This window comes from Danio rerio, chromosome 14, assembly GCF_049306965.1.
Source record: "Danio rerio strain Tuebingen ecotype United States chromosome 14, GRCz12tu, whole genome shotgun sequence".
NCBI lineage: Eukaryota > Metazoa > Chordata > Actinopteri > Cypriniformes > Danionidae > Danio > Danio rerio.
Genome location: NC_133189.1, coordinates 56,240,001 through 56,255,000, shown reverse-complemented (window position 1 = coordinate 56,255,000; position 15,000 = coordinate 56,240,001). Strand labels below are relative to the sequence as shown.

The window sequence follows — 15,000 nt, the reverse complement described above, 5'->3', positions numbered from 1 at the left end:
TGATTGTGACGTAGAACCTGTTGTCGGTGTTCCTTGGGAAATCCTCCAGCCTTCACCGACAACAGTTCATCAAACTGGGCTTGGCTCAGTCAGAAGCACCGCTGAAAGCCTCCGTCATCCAGGTTAAGTTTCCGGAGGAGTTTATGAGCTCACAGAGCTGGATGCACCTCTGAAAGGATGTAGTGGACTCAGACACGGTCCTAAACGTATCGACGCTGTTTTTCAGTCTTCATAAAGCACATAAACACTGTTATTTTCTTCATAAAATCCATGTTAGCCTTTTAGCTATGAAGCTAGAGTCTTCGGGCAGACAGAAGCCCTGCCCATCACGCGAATCCACATCTGTTCTGAAGTGAATTTGACACACGAATGAAGCGAGTAAACATGTTCACACGGCTATTTATGCGCAAAAAGCGCGATTTATCTGTGCGTTCCGCGTCTGGTGTGAACACAGCATTAGACTTTTCAGCAAAACTCTAAAGTCATTCTCATTCTCAAAACACATTCTGCACTCCAACGCACACATCATCCATGCTGGTAAACACAAGCAGCAACAATCAAATGCAAATAGAGAAAAGATGTCATTGATTAAACAGATCCACTCAAAATTAATGTCATGTTTTTCAAATGATGTGACAACCGATATAAGCAAACAGGTTGTTGAAGGTGGGAGGGAGAGTGTCTAAGCATGTTATGAAAAACAATTTGAGAAGATGAGTGCAATGGGCAGTTTATGAATCTCCATACCCACATTTCCTGAATCTGATTGAATAGTTTTATGGAAAGTGTATGCTAGACAACCCTACACCAGAGTAAATCTGCTGCAAGTCATGGATTTAGCATGGGGTGATATAGGGAAGTAATCATGTCAGGACCGTATATGGCACACAGGAGGCTTCAAGCTTCAAGACAGAAGTGTTCTGGCCTGACTCAACCCAAAAGACGAGCAAATAAAGCAAGGGTTCAGAAACTGTGATTTAGCAATCAAGTAAAACTGCTAGTCTTAAATGGGATTTTAAAAATTCTATATATAAACATTATTCACAATGCATTATTTCATTAATAATTAAAGTTAAACAATTGGTTGTTTATGAAATGCATGGCCAACTGACTTAATACTGCATTTATTCATAAAAAAACCTACTGAAAAACATAATGAACATCCATTATTAGTAATATATAGACCTTTTTCTTGGAACGCAAAATTACCCATGATGCTTTGCGTGTATGCGCAAGGAGAATGCGAAGAACTTCCAGTCAGCAGCTGATGCGTGTAAACGGTCACATTTGGACAGCTTTGAAACGATAGTTTTACTCTATTTTACCTGCTTTTATCTTCTTTGAACTAATACTGTTGTCCATCAGCAGCATCTCCTGGACTGATCATTTAAAGAAATGCGATCTAATAGGATGGAAAAGAGCTGCTGTGAGGTGTTTTCCCCTCGTTGTCAGACGGCATCTTCTGCAGTTTAAATGAAGCCTCGTCATCGCTAAAGTCAACATTTTCTCTTTATTTCAAATATATAACCAGCCCAAACTAATGTAGTTCAGCAAAATGTTTGACACACACACGTAGCCTGTACTGTGCCACTGACACACTGATTTAATAACTGTGACAAAGTGAAAATATAGACTAGTGTCATTTCGAAATGAGAGAAAAACACAAACCGTGGTGAAAACAACACACGAAATAAAACACAAACGGCTAGAATGAAGATTTATTAGAATTAGAATGAACAGCAAATCAGCAGCAGAGGATCAATAACAGACTTTTATTGCTCATTTTTGTAAATTGCACGACTTTCATACCTGTTAACTTTTGTGCCAGTACTCTGGTTCTCTCTCTCTCTCTCTCTATGCGTGCGCGCGCGTGTGTGTGTGTGTGTGTGTGTGTGTGTGTGTGTGTGTGTTAATGAGCTGCCGAGCTAACAGCTGACAGGCTGGGAACGCACACACACACTATTTCTGACGGCAGTCACGTGAATTAGAACGTTTTTCTCGTATTTCTGACGCGCTTGAACCACATTTGACAGATTATAACGGCTTTAACAGACACATTTCTAAACACTCTTATCCATTAAAAACGTTATTGAAACCCATTTTCGAAGCGCAAATTACCAGTTGTACACGCTGTAAACGGAAGTTTTTAGCATTCTACCAGAAGACGCTGGTCGCTATGGCGCCCTCCATGCAGCAGCCATGAAAAAGGTCTATAGGCATTACAAAAACAATCTGAAATATCACAACAACACCTACTACGACTACTGCCACCACTACTAATACCAATACTAATACAGGGTATCTGCACATTTTTTAACAGGAAATTTAAGACCTTTTAATACCTTTTTAAGTCCTCTAAAATGCAAATTTAAGACTTTACCTAAACAAAAAAAAACAGGAAAGTGTTCAGTGTGTCAACACAGAATGATGTGGTGAAGTATTAGCATGGCACAACTCACCAGAGCCACGTGACGCTCAAGACAGGTCAAAGGGACGCAAAAACTTTTATGCCTAGTGCTGATTGACCTTACAACCCTGACCACAGGGTACCGGTCTCCTCAGTTGATCAACGTCTAAAGTGCAAGTCTAAGTCTTCGTTGCTGCGTTCTTGGACTCATCGAACATTATGATGAAAGCGTCCTTGTTTGCTCGTGAAATTAGTTTTTTCTTTAGGTATGGGGCAACACCAAATCGTGCTAAATATACCGTTTTGTCTCTTCCACATGTGAACGTACTCGCACACTCTGAGTCAGGGAACATTGCTTGAAAAACTTAGTGGACGTCCTCATTTGAGGTGTACGAGTGGTGGCGGCGGCTTACGGTTTGATATACCCACAGTATTTCGGCCTTAAATGTAACTATATTCGCAAAGCTGCTGAAGGCATTGCTAGAAGTGGACAGCCTTGTGGAAGGCTGAGGTCGAAGTGCTCGATGAGAACATACATATGGGCAAACTACTTGCCTGCGACTACACATACGTTTTGTGCTTCTCTGCTTTTATGTGTGAATCGAGCGCTTTGCGGCCCATTGTCCCCAGTTTTATCGTCTTTTTACATAAAGCACACCTCCCTTCATGATTACTGGCTGTTTTCTTTAGCCACCCCCGATACTTTTCGTCCTCCAACCAATTGTCAAACAAACATTTGCCCATGCTTGCGATTTTGCAAAATGCCGTGGTGGTGAAGTATCAACACAACGCATTCATCAATCACTTGTATGTCACCTATGGAATGATGCAGGTTGCACCCACGAAGTGCTGCCCCCAAATGTTGCGCTGGTCAAATAGCGGTTGAAAAAAATGTATAAAAAAGACGAGTTGGACATGAAATTTAAGATCCCACATGAAATTTAAGACCTCCTTATGGAAAATTATGGAATTCAAGACATTTTCAGACCTTAAAAATCGAAAATTTTATTTAAGACATTTCAAGACTTTAAGGACTCGCGGGGACCCTGTAATACTACTAACACCGCCAATACTACTAATACTAGGGCTGTGCGATTTGGAGTAAAAATCGCTATTTTTTTGACAAATATTACGATTGTGATTTCATCTGCGGTTTAATTTTGTAGTCAAGCTTCAGTTTTAATTCTGTACTGTAGCTTCTTACTGCTAAAATGCAGTGAGTGCATTGGGAACTGAAAAGATATTAACTTACTCCAACATTTATTCAAATTCATTTTTAAATATTCAGAAATTAAACTAATTTTTCTCTAAAGCAAACAGTGAACACGAATAAACTGTACCCTTACCTTTCTGTAAACAAGTTGAACTCAAATTAGGGAGAAAGTGCAGATATTATACAAACAAAAAAATAGCTGTAAAAATGCAGAACACTCAGCAAATTAACATGGCTGATAAGAGGCAGATTGAAAAGTTCTGATGGGCAGAAGGAAAGTGTGCTCACTCAATTGGCTAGTAAGACTATCACACACAGTCGCAGTCACGCATTTGCTCTGGGTGGGGGAAATAAAAAAATACTTATATATTCCATATTACAGCCTCATGCGATTAACTAAATGCGACGTTTCAAAACGCAATTGCGATTCGATTAAGTCACTGAGCCACTAAATAATTAAACAAAATAAATGAATTAAAATAGATACATAAATATATAAAGATTTTTTTAATTAATTAAAGAAATAAAAAAATATTTAATAGATACATATAGAACTAAATACGAAATAAATAAACATAAGAATAATACAACAAAACACTAAATAATTACCCCCAACACCTCCATACAGAATATGAAATAATAGGGGTGTCCAAATTAACCGTTTCTTCAGTGCACCGCGATGTAGACTCAAGCAATTCGATATCAGTTCAGTAATAATCAACCGGTTATTATGTAGTGACGCTATGTCGCAGTGGAATACTATGACGAGGCAGGCGAGTGCAGGTAATTAAAATGCAGAAACTCTGCACAATTCACTGCATGTGTTTGCTGGACAGTCATTTACTGACACTGATGTTACAGCAGAAGCCCCGATTGTACCGCTGTGAGGAAAATGAAAGTAAACTACATTTCTTTCTCTCACTGTCGCCCATTTGACCTGCTGGCATGACGTTTCCTCTCTTCTCAGCTGTTACAGTAATACTTGAGCAGCGAGTTTTCGTCTATCATGGATCAGCTGTGATCGCCGCATCCGATTATCAGTGTCACTTATCGGTGAACAGCGCCAGCTTCCTAGAGCCAATCGCATTCCTTCCTGTTGAGCGCGTGACCAATCAAAAGGGTGTAAAAACTCACTCGACAAAGCTTAAAAAGCAAGTGGGATGATATTTACATCGGTTCATTTGCTTTAAATGATCATGCTGTTCTGTGCATGATCTTGAGTTATGTACTGATATGTATGAGTCATAGATATGTACATTAGATGTCGCCTGGCCTATTGTTGTCTATTGGGCGGAATGCGTCAATAGCACTGCCATCTTGCTACAGGGTAGCGCTCCTTTGAAATGAATGCGGGACCAAGGTACAGTGGAGGACTGTGGCCATCCAAAGCCAGAGATATACACATATACACGTATATCTATGATCGGGAGTTTTCCTGGATGTTAGTATGTAATTTTTTTTTCTAATTACGAAAATTATAACTGTACATCACTTTTCTACATTGATGGATCAGTGACCGCACGGACATTCCTGACGAAAAGCTTGTGTTTGTGTGTACAGAAATGTACTATTCACCCTCCCTGTTAAATTTGATCTAATCATGTCCTGAAACACAGCTCCTCTCCTGCTTTCACTTCTCATACTGACGGAGGGAGCGATTCGCTTGTCAATGAATCTCCGTTATGAACGACTCATTCACTAGCAGACAATAATACAAGTTTCCGGCAGCGCAGCATCTCGTTGTCATATTTCTTTTGCGTTGTTTGCTGATTTTATTCAACAAAACTAGCATAAGCCGAGTGTTTAGTGCGAGTTGGAGCTGCTTTGCCGTATGGTGAATGCAGTAAGTGACTGTTATCATCAATAACATTACCTGATTAGCACAAAAGTTCAGAACATACGAAAACAGAAAAAAACATAATATTACCTATTATAATGTTCTGCCTTTGTGCTTTGTTTTCTTTGTTTGCTCGTTACTACACCCGTAGACAGCGCTAAAGTCCCGCATCTTCACGTAATAACACTGTCTTGAGTAGTGAGGTTGAATGACACTTCTCCTGGGAGCACTGTACCAATGTGGCGGCGCTATTGACGCATGCTCAGGGTCCCTATGCGATATCTAGTGAATATATCTATGTGTATGAGTTATGTGCATATACTTGAGTGTTTTCCTTGAGCAGGTCAAATTAAAGGTACAGTTCCTATATCTGACTGCTTGTATTAAAGGACTAAATTGAATTACAAATACATATATAATGTATTTTAAAATTATACATCTTAATACAAGAATTCCTGTGCTGTGAAGTAAAATATAATTGTGTATGAAAAGCATCGTCAGTGTACTGAGATATGGAATTAAACCAAATCGATGGCATGATGATCGTAACCGAACTGTGAGACCAGTGTAGGTTCACACCCCTATGAAATAAGTATAATAATAATTTTTCTCTTCTGTCAGGCCAGTCCACAAACACACCTGCAGCCAATCAGCAATAAGGGGCGTGTCCAAAAACAGCTGAGATATAAAGGAGTCTTCAGTTATGGGCGTGTTTGTTTTGTTCTTTCAAATATCGTCATCATTTGCTCAAATCTGCTGCGTTCAGCTTTACGGTGTACGGGATCTTTTCTAAGTAAAGCTGTAGAGTAATTGAGCCGACACACACTCAGCAGATTCTACAGCAGCGTCTCCACTCTAAAAACAGCAACACACACACACACTCCGACCCCAACCTGACTTCACAAAACCACAACAACAAGGCCAGCGGTGTCCTGCTCCAGCTCCAACACTTCACTGCTCTTTTCATCACCGTAAATAAACCTGCTTGTTAAAGTTTGGCAGAAAAGAGAAAACAGATGAAGAGCAGATTGTGAACACTTCCCACACCAATGAACATCTAAAAACCTCCAACAAGGAGAACAGACACCGCTGCTTTATCACACAAACACGTGCGCAATATGTGCAACCACGAAGGTCAAAAGTGCTCATGAAAACACTATAAAATTAAACACAAGAACTACCGAGCCAGTCATTTTGACCATTTAAAAATTTGTAATATAACTTTCTTAAAGTACAACACATAACTTTTAACTTGGTCAGTATTGTGTCATAGCTGGGGGCATGGCATGGGGCGAAACTGGCATGGGCGAAACGTTCCTTCCCTCTCCATTGAAAAAATGGAATCGCCAAAAATAACACTCCTGCCAGATGAAGGATCCTTTCCTTGAAATCTCTACCTGATGGCCTTATCCAAGCTGATTATTCTCCACATATTAACCCTACCACACAATTATCCACCTAATAAGCTTTACACTGTTGAGGCATAATCTGGCAGGGGTCTATTCTCAGCAGTACAGAGAGACATTTAGCCGGACAATTACCAAACAAACAGTGGGACAATTATTAAGTTCGAGTGTGACAATGTAGGACATTCTTTCAGAGAAGACGTTAAACTGAGGTCCTGACTCTCTGTGGTCATTAAAAACCCCATAGCACTTCTCGCAAAGAGTAGGGATGTAACCCTGGTGTCCTGGCCAAATTCCCTCCATCTGCCCTTACCCATCACAGCCTCCCAATCATCCCCATCCAATTGGCTCTATCACAGTCTCTCCATTACACCTATAGCTGGTGTGTGGTGCAGCACTGGTGCCGTTGTCCTGTGGCTGCCGTAACATCATCTAAGTGGAGCTGCACACTGGTGGTAGAGTGGGGACAGACCCCTTTCGTGATCGTGAAGCACTTTGGGTATATGACCAGACACAATAAATGCTCTATATCAGGGGTGTCAAACTCAATTCCTGAAGGGCTGCAGCCCTGCACAGTTTAGTTCCAACCCTGCTCCAACACACCTACCTGTAGGTTTCAAACAAGCCTGAAGGACTCAATTAGTTTGATCAGGTGTGTTTAATTAGGGTTGGGACTAAACTGTGCAGAGCTGTGGCCCTTTTGAAACTGAGTTTGACACCTGTGCTTTATATAAATCCTACTTACATACCTACTAATTCACCTATCTACATACTTGCTTACCAACCAACCTACCTACTTACCTACCTACTTACTTACCTACCTAGTAGTAACATAGGTAGGTAAGTAGGTAGGTAAGTAGGTAGGTAGGTAAGTAAGTAGGTAGGTAAGTAAGTAGGTAGGTGCGTAGGTAGGTAGGTAGGTACTACTACCTACTTACTTACCTACCTACTTGCTTACCTACCTACCTACATACTTACCTACCTGCTTGCCTGCCTGTCTGCTTGCCTTACTGCCTACCTACTTATTTACACAAACTGAAACTGTGATGACCTCAATAAAAACATTTGTATTTTCGCAACCTTCTGGAAAACAATTACAACACAATGCAACAGTGTCTTTATTCTACAAGTAATTGACCAATAGCTCTTTTCCTTCACCATCAGCTCCTCCCATTCATCAGCAGCCCCTCCCATTCATCACCATCAGCACCTCCACATTATCAGTAGCCCCTCCCCAACATCACAATCAGCCCCTTCCCTTCACCAGTAGCCACTCCATTCCATTACCATCAGATAGATAGTTCTGATAGCTCCATCATTACAAAAACACACATATATATATAGATATCAGGGTATATAAAAAAAACAATTCAAGACCTTTTTTAAAGAAAGCATTTTAAATGAAAATATAATTTATTTGTCGCATGCTTTAGATTATTTTCTTGGCACCCTAGACCAGGGTCGTAACAACCTCATCAGCACTTTAGGTTTCAGCTGGCAACAGTATACTGACTAAATACTGACAGTAAAAAAGCACAACTAAAGACACCTTAGCTCATGATAACTCCATATCAGTGCAATAGAATTCACAAGGATGTGATCCACTTCTTAGCACAGATGGCATCAAGAAGAAAGAACATTATGTAGAAATACTGAAGCAACATCTCGAGACATCAGCAAGGACATTAAAACTTGGTCACAAATGGGTCTTCCATACAGACCATGACCCTAAGCACACTGCCAACCTAGTTCAAATGTGCTTTAAAGGGTCACAAAACACCAAAACACATGTTTTAAGCTGTTGACAGTCGTATATGTGTCCCACACTGCTAAAAACACTATTAGGACACAGATATTTCACTAAAAAGTAAAAAATTGGTTGTTTTTGCATTATTTCGTGCAAATTCGTAATTTTTGAAAGCTGCGTTACGGCCATGAGATCTTATCGTGTATTCCAGCGTGTAGACTGGACGTCTGTACCAAGGTGTCCTGTATTACGTCTCTGAGTGTGCTGCATTCATTCATGAGTTAGACTTGGTCCAAACCAATCAGCGCGCTCTATTACGTAAGCGCTGTAACTTCATTCATATGCATGCTAGCTTTCTTAGACTGTACCTGAAACAGTGTTCAGACGGCAGAGAGCATTTCTCATCAATGGTGAGATCCGGATTTGCTGCTCGTCTCCTTTAGCAAAAGACGCAGCTCCAGTATGTGCTGATTATCCTGTCTACAGATTTGGTAAGTGTGTAAGATCAGGGGTTCGTTCTTCGTACCTCGCTTAAATGATCTAAGATTATTTGGCAGATCCCGGATCTTTTGATCTCGATAACTGATCTCTCGCTAATTTGGTTCTTCAAACAAGTTCGCGAATCAAATTAGAATGTCTGGATGAACTGATCTGAGATCGCTGCGTGTGTTATGAAGGACAGATCTATCGATCCTCAAAATCATGATCAGCAGTGCAGCGATTGGCTGACGGCACAGCAGCGTAATGACATCATCTGATTAATATTCAATTATCCATGTGAGCAAAATTACATCAAATTAGCAGTAAACCGTTTGTTAAATATGACACGCAATAACCTTCCACATTTGTTGTGAGCTGCAGGCTTTACACTTTCATGTGTCAAGAGTATTCATCATGTATTTCAATGCAAATCAATGTATTTAGTTCTACATTTATAAAAGATTTTCTTTATTATAGTAACCGTTTTTTAATCGGTGTAAAGAATAACTGGATGTTTACAAAAGCATTTTCATATTGGTAAAGGCGTCTGCAACTTTTGTGAAGCATCAAATCACCGGCATATTAACTATCAAGACATGTTTATGACTGCATTAATGTATTATTGCCTTAAAAAAAGTCACATATTGTGCATTTCTATTATACACAATTTGTACTAAAGCGATCTAAAAAGTTCATATCAATAAGTTTTCTCTTTGCACCACCAGGTGGCAGTCTTTGTACTTTCATTTCGAGGGTGCAGATTGCATACGTTTTATTAATATGTATAACTTTATTTATTTTATTAATGACTATAACTTTATATATATAGTTAAAAAATAATGTACCATTTTCCCAAGTGTAAATAACTACTACTGTAAGAAAATATCAGAACTCGGTACATACTTTCTGTATTATCTTTGCTTGAACTGAGCCGATCTAATCCTGTTTATATGAATTGAACCTGCTCCCGATCAGGGGTTTGTTCTTCGTACCTCGCTTAAAAGATCTAAGATGATTTGGCAGATCCTGGATATTTTAATATTGATAACTGATCTCTCGCTAATTTGGTTCTCCAAACAAGTTCGCAAATCAGATTAGAATATCTGGATGAACTGATCTGAGATCGCTGCGTTTGTTGTTAAGGACAGATCTATCGATCCTCGAAATCATGATCAGCAATGCAACGATTGGCTGACGGCACAGCTGCGTAATGACATCATCTGATTAATATTCAATTATCCATGTGAGCAAAATTACATCAAATTAGCAGTAAACGGCTTGTTAAATATGACACGCAGTAACTTCACATTTGTTGTGAGCTGCAGGCTTTACACTTTCATGTGTCAAGAGTATCATCGTGTATTTCAATGCAAATCAGTGTATTTAGTTCCACATTTAGAAAAGATTTTCTTTATTATAGTAACCGTTTTTTTAATCGGTGTAAAGAATAACTGGATGTTTCCAAAAGCATTTTCATATTGGTAAAGGCGTCTGCAACTTTTGTGAAGCATCAAATCACCTGTTTTAATTGTCAAAACATGTTTATGACTGCATAAATGTATTATTGCTTTTAAAAAAAGTCACATATTGTGCATTTCTATTGTACACAATTTGTACTAAAGCGATCTAAAAAGTTCATATCAATAAGTTCTCTTTGCACCACCAGGTGGCAGTCTTTGTGCTTTCATTTCGAGGGTGCAGATTGCATACGTTTTATTAATATGTATAACTTTATTTATTTTATTAATGACTATAACTTTATATATATAGTTAAAAAATATGTACCATTTTCCCAAGTGTATATAACTACTACTGTAAGAAAATATCAGAATTCGGTACATACTTTCTGCATTATCTTTGCTTGAACTGAGCCGATCTAATCCTGTTTATATGAATTGAACCTGCTCCCAATCAGGTTTGACCTAGCAGAACTGTTGCCATGACAACAACTCTCGGATCAGCTTTGAAGAACGAAACGATCCTGGATCTTGTCAAATCGTCAATATCCAAATCCAGCTAACTGAGTAATCCACGTACGAAGAACGGACCCCAGCGCCCTTTCTTTGTTCATTCAGATGACAAAGTTATAGTTGGTATGGTCAGCAGAACTCTTTCAGTGTTTACAGACAGACCTTAGTCAAAATGATTTCTATGTTAATTAGTTTACAGTTTGTTAATATCACTACAATATTGAAAGATCCGCTGTAAACGCTGCTCTCTGAGTGTAAACACATGAACACTGTAAGCAAACTTTTGCCGACTGTCGTGGTGTATTTTCGCCTCATTTTGCGACAGGATAGTCTACACAAACTCGGCTTTCTGACCTACTGAGTGCATCCAAGTTACAGACAAATGCCGAGGCTTTTTTCTCTTATACGACGTGCTGTATCAAACATTTCACCGTCATTAAACACACTGTCCTTCTCCCCTGCGTGTGTGTGTGTGTGTTTGTTTTTCCTCGGTCCTCAGCCCGTGCCCAAATGGCAACTCCCATTTTTATTCAAACCCTGCCCATTTCCCCTCCCCCAACACTCCCACCTAAACAGAGCTAGACACACCCACTTTCCTGACTTTTTCCAAACTAGAGGTGTGAAGACATCCTGCTGAAACGGGGGGTTCATGGCTCTTTAAGGACAACAGAGTGAATGTTTTGGAGTGGCCATCACAAAGCCCTGATCTCAATCCTATAGAAAATTTGAGTAGAGTTGAAAAAAGCTTGTGCGAGCAAGACAGCTAACAAATCTGACTCAGTTACAGCAATTCTGTCAGGAGGAATGGGACAAAATTCTTTCAAACTATTGTGAGAAGCTTGTGGAAGGAGACCCAAAACATTTGACCAAAGTCATACAGTTTAAAAGCAAAGCGAAAAAAAATACCAAGGAAATGTGTGTAAACTTTTGACTGTCTAGAAATTAATGAAAAAATTCTCTCATTATTCTGCCATTTAGCAAATGTAAATCATTTAGGTAATCCTAACAGACCTAAAATAGTAAACGTATAGCATTATTTACCATCAGCCTTGTTTTTTTAAATAGTTATGGTCCTTTTTTAGACTGTGTGTAAACTTCTGGTTTCAACTGTATTTACTCGACTCCCCCTATGACAGGTTTTGAAGAGAGAGAACAAACTTTTTTTTGCTTGGGGGAACAAAACTTGGAGTACGCATGTCTCTGTCCCCGTTTTGACTTTCTAAATGAGCTATATACTCCGATGTGGAGCTGCTGTTGTTGACATACCCGTTGTGCGGTGAGCTGAGGGCAGGTTTGAGAGCGTACGACACCGGCTTGATGACAGGACCCGCACTGCCACTGCCAGGGGAAGCAGAGAATGGCCGCGCCATCTTGTTTATAGCGGTGCTCGGAGCGAACGAGTATTTAGGCTGACTGGATGAAGATGTGAGTGAGTCCTGAATGTGGAGAAACACACAGCGCAAAAACAACACCATGCAGATTAGATCATGCTCACACACACACAAATGCACAACCCCAGACAAGGTTTAAATGCTTAAAGGGATAGTTCACCCAAAATGACAATTCTGTCAGCATTTTGGAAACTGGTTGCCATTTAATACCATAGAATGAAAACAACAATACAACTGAAGTTGATGGCTTCAAACAAATATTGTTCTGTGTTCAACACAAAACTTAATAGGTGAGACTTTATGTTGCAAACTGGGAGCCATTAAATTCCATAGTAGACAAAAAGTCAATGGTTTAAAACAATATTTGTGCGTTCAACAGGGAAAAAAGAAAATTAAAAGAGATTTCATAAATGATTTAAACCAGTAGAAAATAGTATTTTTATTCCTACTGTGGTAATTTAATGGCAACAAGTTTCTAAAAATATTTTTTCCAAATATTTAAATTAATATTTAATAGAAAACATAAATGAAATATTTGTATTCATTAGAAAAAAGAAATTAAATGTTTAGGATTACTTTAGGATAAAAAAAAATACAAAACTAATAAAACAACTAAAATAAAAAAATAAAATGTTACTAATATAAAACGTATTAAATAAAAAGGTATATTATAAAATTGATAAAAAAATAATAAACAAATATATACTAAATATATATATTATATAGTATATAATATATATATACTATGTCATTTTTCATAAAATTCTCAATAACATACAGTATATTCTTTTAGTTTATTATTTGTATCAATAAATTATCAATAAAATAAACAAAAATAATATACTAAATAATATATGAACATATAAATAACGAATATTTATCCTAAAAGTTCTGTGAACCAGTGATATGACTGGAGTTATATGACTCTGTGCTGTGATTTACTGCAGACACACGAGGGCGACAATTCTCCCATTAATAATCTGAATTTTGTTCTAGTTTGTATTGGAAGCAGTTTAAGATAAATAGGATTACATAGGTTGTCATCATTTTCATGGCAAAAAGTAAATGTAATAAAAATATGCGTTGTGTTTTACTTGCATTGCCATCATTTTCACTAAAGCTACCATTAACATTTATTTTTATTAAATAACCAGTTATTTATTCATTTGAAAACAAAAATAACTACACGGCAAAGAAAAAAAAACAATATAAAATTTATTACATCAATTATGCATGCATTTAAATACAAATATTATAGAACTATATAATAAAGTAAATTAAAATATTTATTTTAAAAATTACAATGTAACATGAATGCAAATGATAAATTTAAAATATATAATTATATAATATAATAATGTAATGAAATGAAATGTCTGAATAAAACAAATTATATAAATAAATTAAAATAATATTTATTAAAATAAAATAAAATATAAAATGTATAAAATACATTTTTAAAATTACAATGTATTAAGAAAATAAATTATACATTCTTAAAAAAAAACACACACACAAAAGCACATAAGAAAACACAAATCTTAAACTATGTATCAAGCACTTCATTTGCAAATTTTCTTTCTCAATGGCATATATTTCCCTGTACGCTTATGAGCATGGCCTGCTGTTGATTCAGTCTGGGTTTGTGCATTCTGTGCAATGCAAATTCAACCAAACCACGAATGCAACAAGTAAATGCGGTTTAAGCAAGGCCAAAAGAAAGATGTTTAACATCTGAATCATGCAACAAAAGAAACACCCAAAACTTCCACAATGTTCCGCAACCAGCACAAGAGAACAAACAGAGCCATGAAACTTGCAACTTATAAATGAGCTATGAATGAGAAAGAATCACTATTGGTTTAAACAATCCATTCACTTTAGTGGTTGGTCTAAAAGTGACTGACAAATAAATTAATAAATAAAAAAATTAATAAAAAATATTCATTAACAATAATAAAATATCAAATAAAAATGTATGTAAATATAAATAAATAACAAAATGAATTTTTTTAAAAAACTTAAGAATAAAATCAAGTAAATATAACAAAAAAACTAAATATAACAAAAATATCAAATTAAATAATAAAAATACCAAAATATAAAATAAACATTAATAAAAGAAAAAAATGTAAATATAACAAACAAAAGAAATAAACAAAAGAAATAAAATAATAATTAAATATAACTACAATAAAATAACTAAATATAATAAAAAATAAGAAATTAAAATAAATAAAAATAATATTATATAAAAATAAATTTATAAAATTAAATTAAAATAAAGTAAATATAACTTAAATTAAATAATTAAAAATAAGAAATACAATAAAAAAATTATAAATAAATTAATTAATTAAATTAATAAATACAAATATCAAAACATTAGGGCAAAATTAAATTAATAACAATTATTATGTTATCAAAATTAATTTAATGATTATTTTATTTTAAATTACTATATTTATTAATTAAATTCTAAAAACAATAATATATATATATATATATATATATATATATATATATATATATATATATATATATATGTA

General features: G+C 36.5%; 1 protein-coding gene and 1 long non-coding RNA gene across 3 annotated transcripts in view; one reads left to right on the top strand and one right to left on the bottom strand.

The window, feature by feature from the left end:
- The window catches only part of LOC137487628 (uncharacterized), a 545,963-nt gene that overhangs the window by 12,510 nt on the left and 518,453 nt on the right, over positions 1–15,000 (top strand). The gene's annotated exons all lie outside the window — the stretch shown is intronic.
- The window catches only part of pdlim7 (PDZ and LIM domain 7), a 120,982-nt gene that overhangs the window by 44,742 nt on the left and 61,240 nt on the right, over positions 1–15,000 (bottom strand). The window contains exon 5 of one of the 2 annotated variants that reach the window (NM_200840.2): positions 12,327–12,496. Within the exon in view, the coding sequence (NP_957134.2) occupies positions 12,327–12,496 (170 nt within the window). 2 annotated transcript variants of the gene reach the window in all.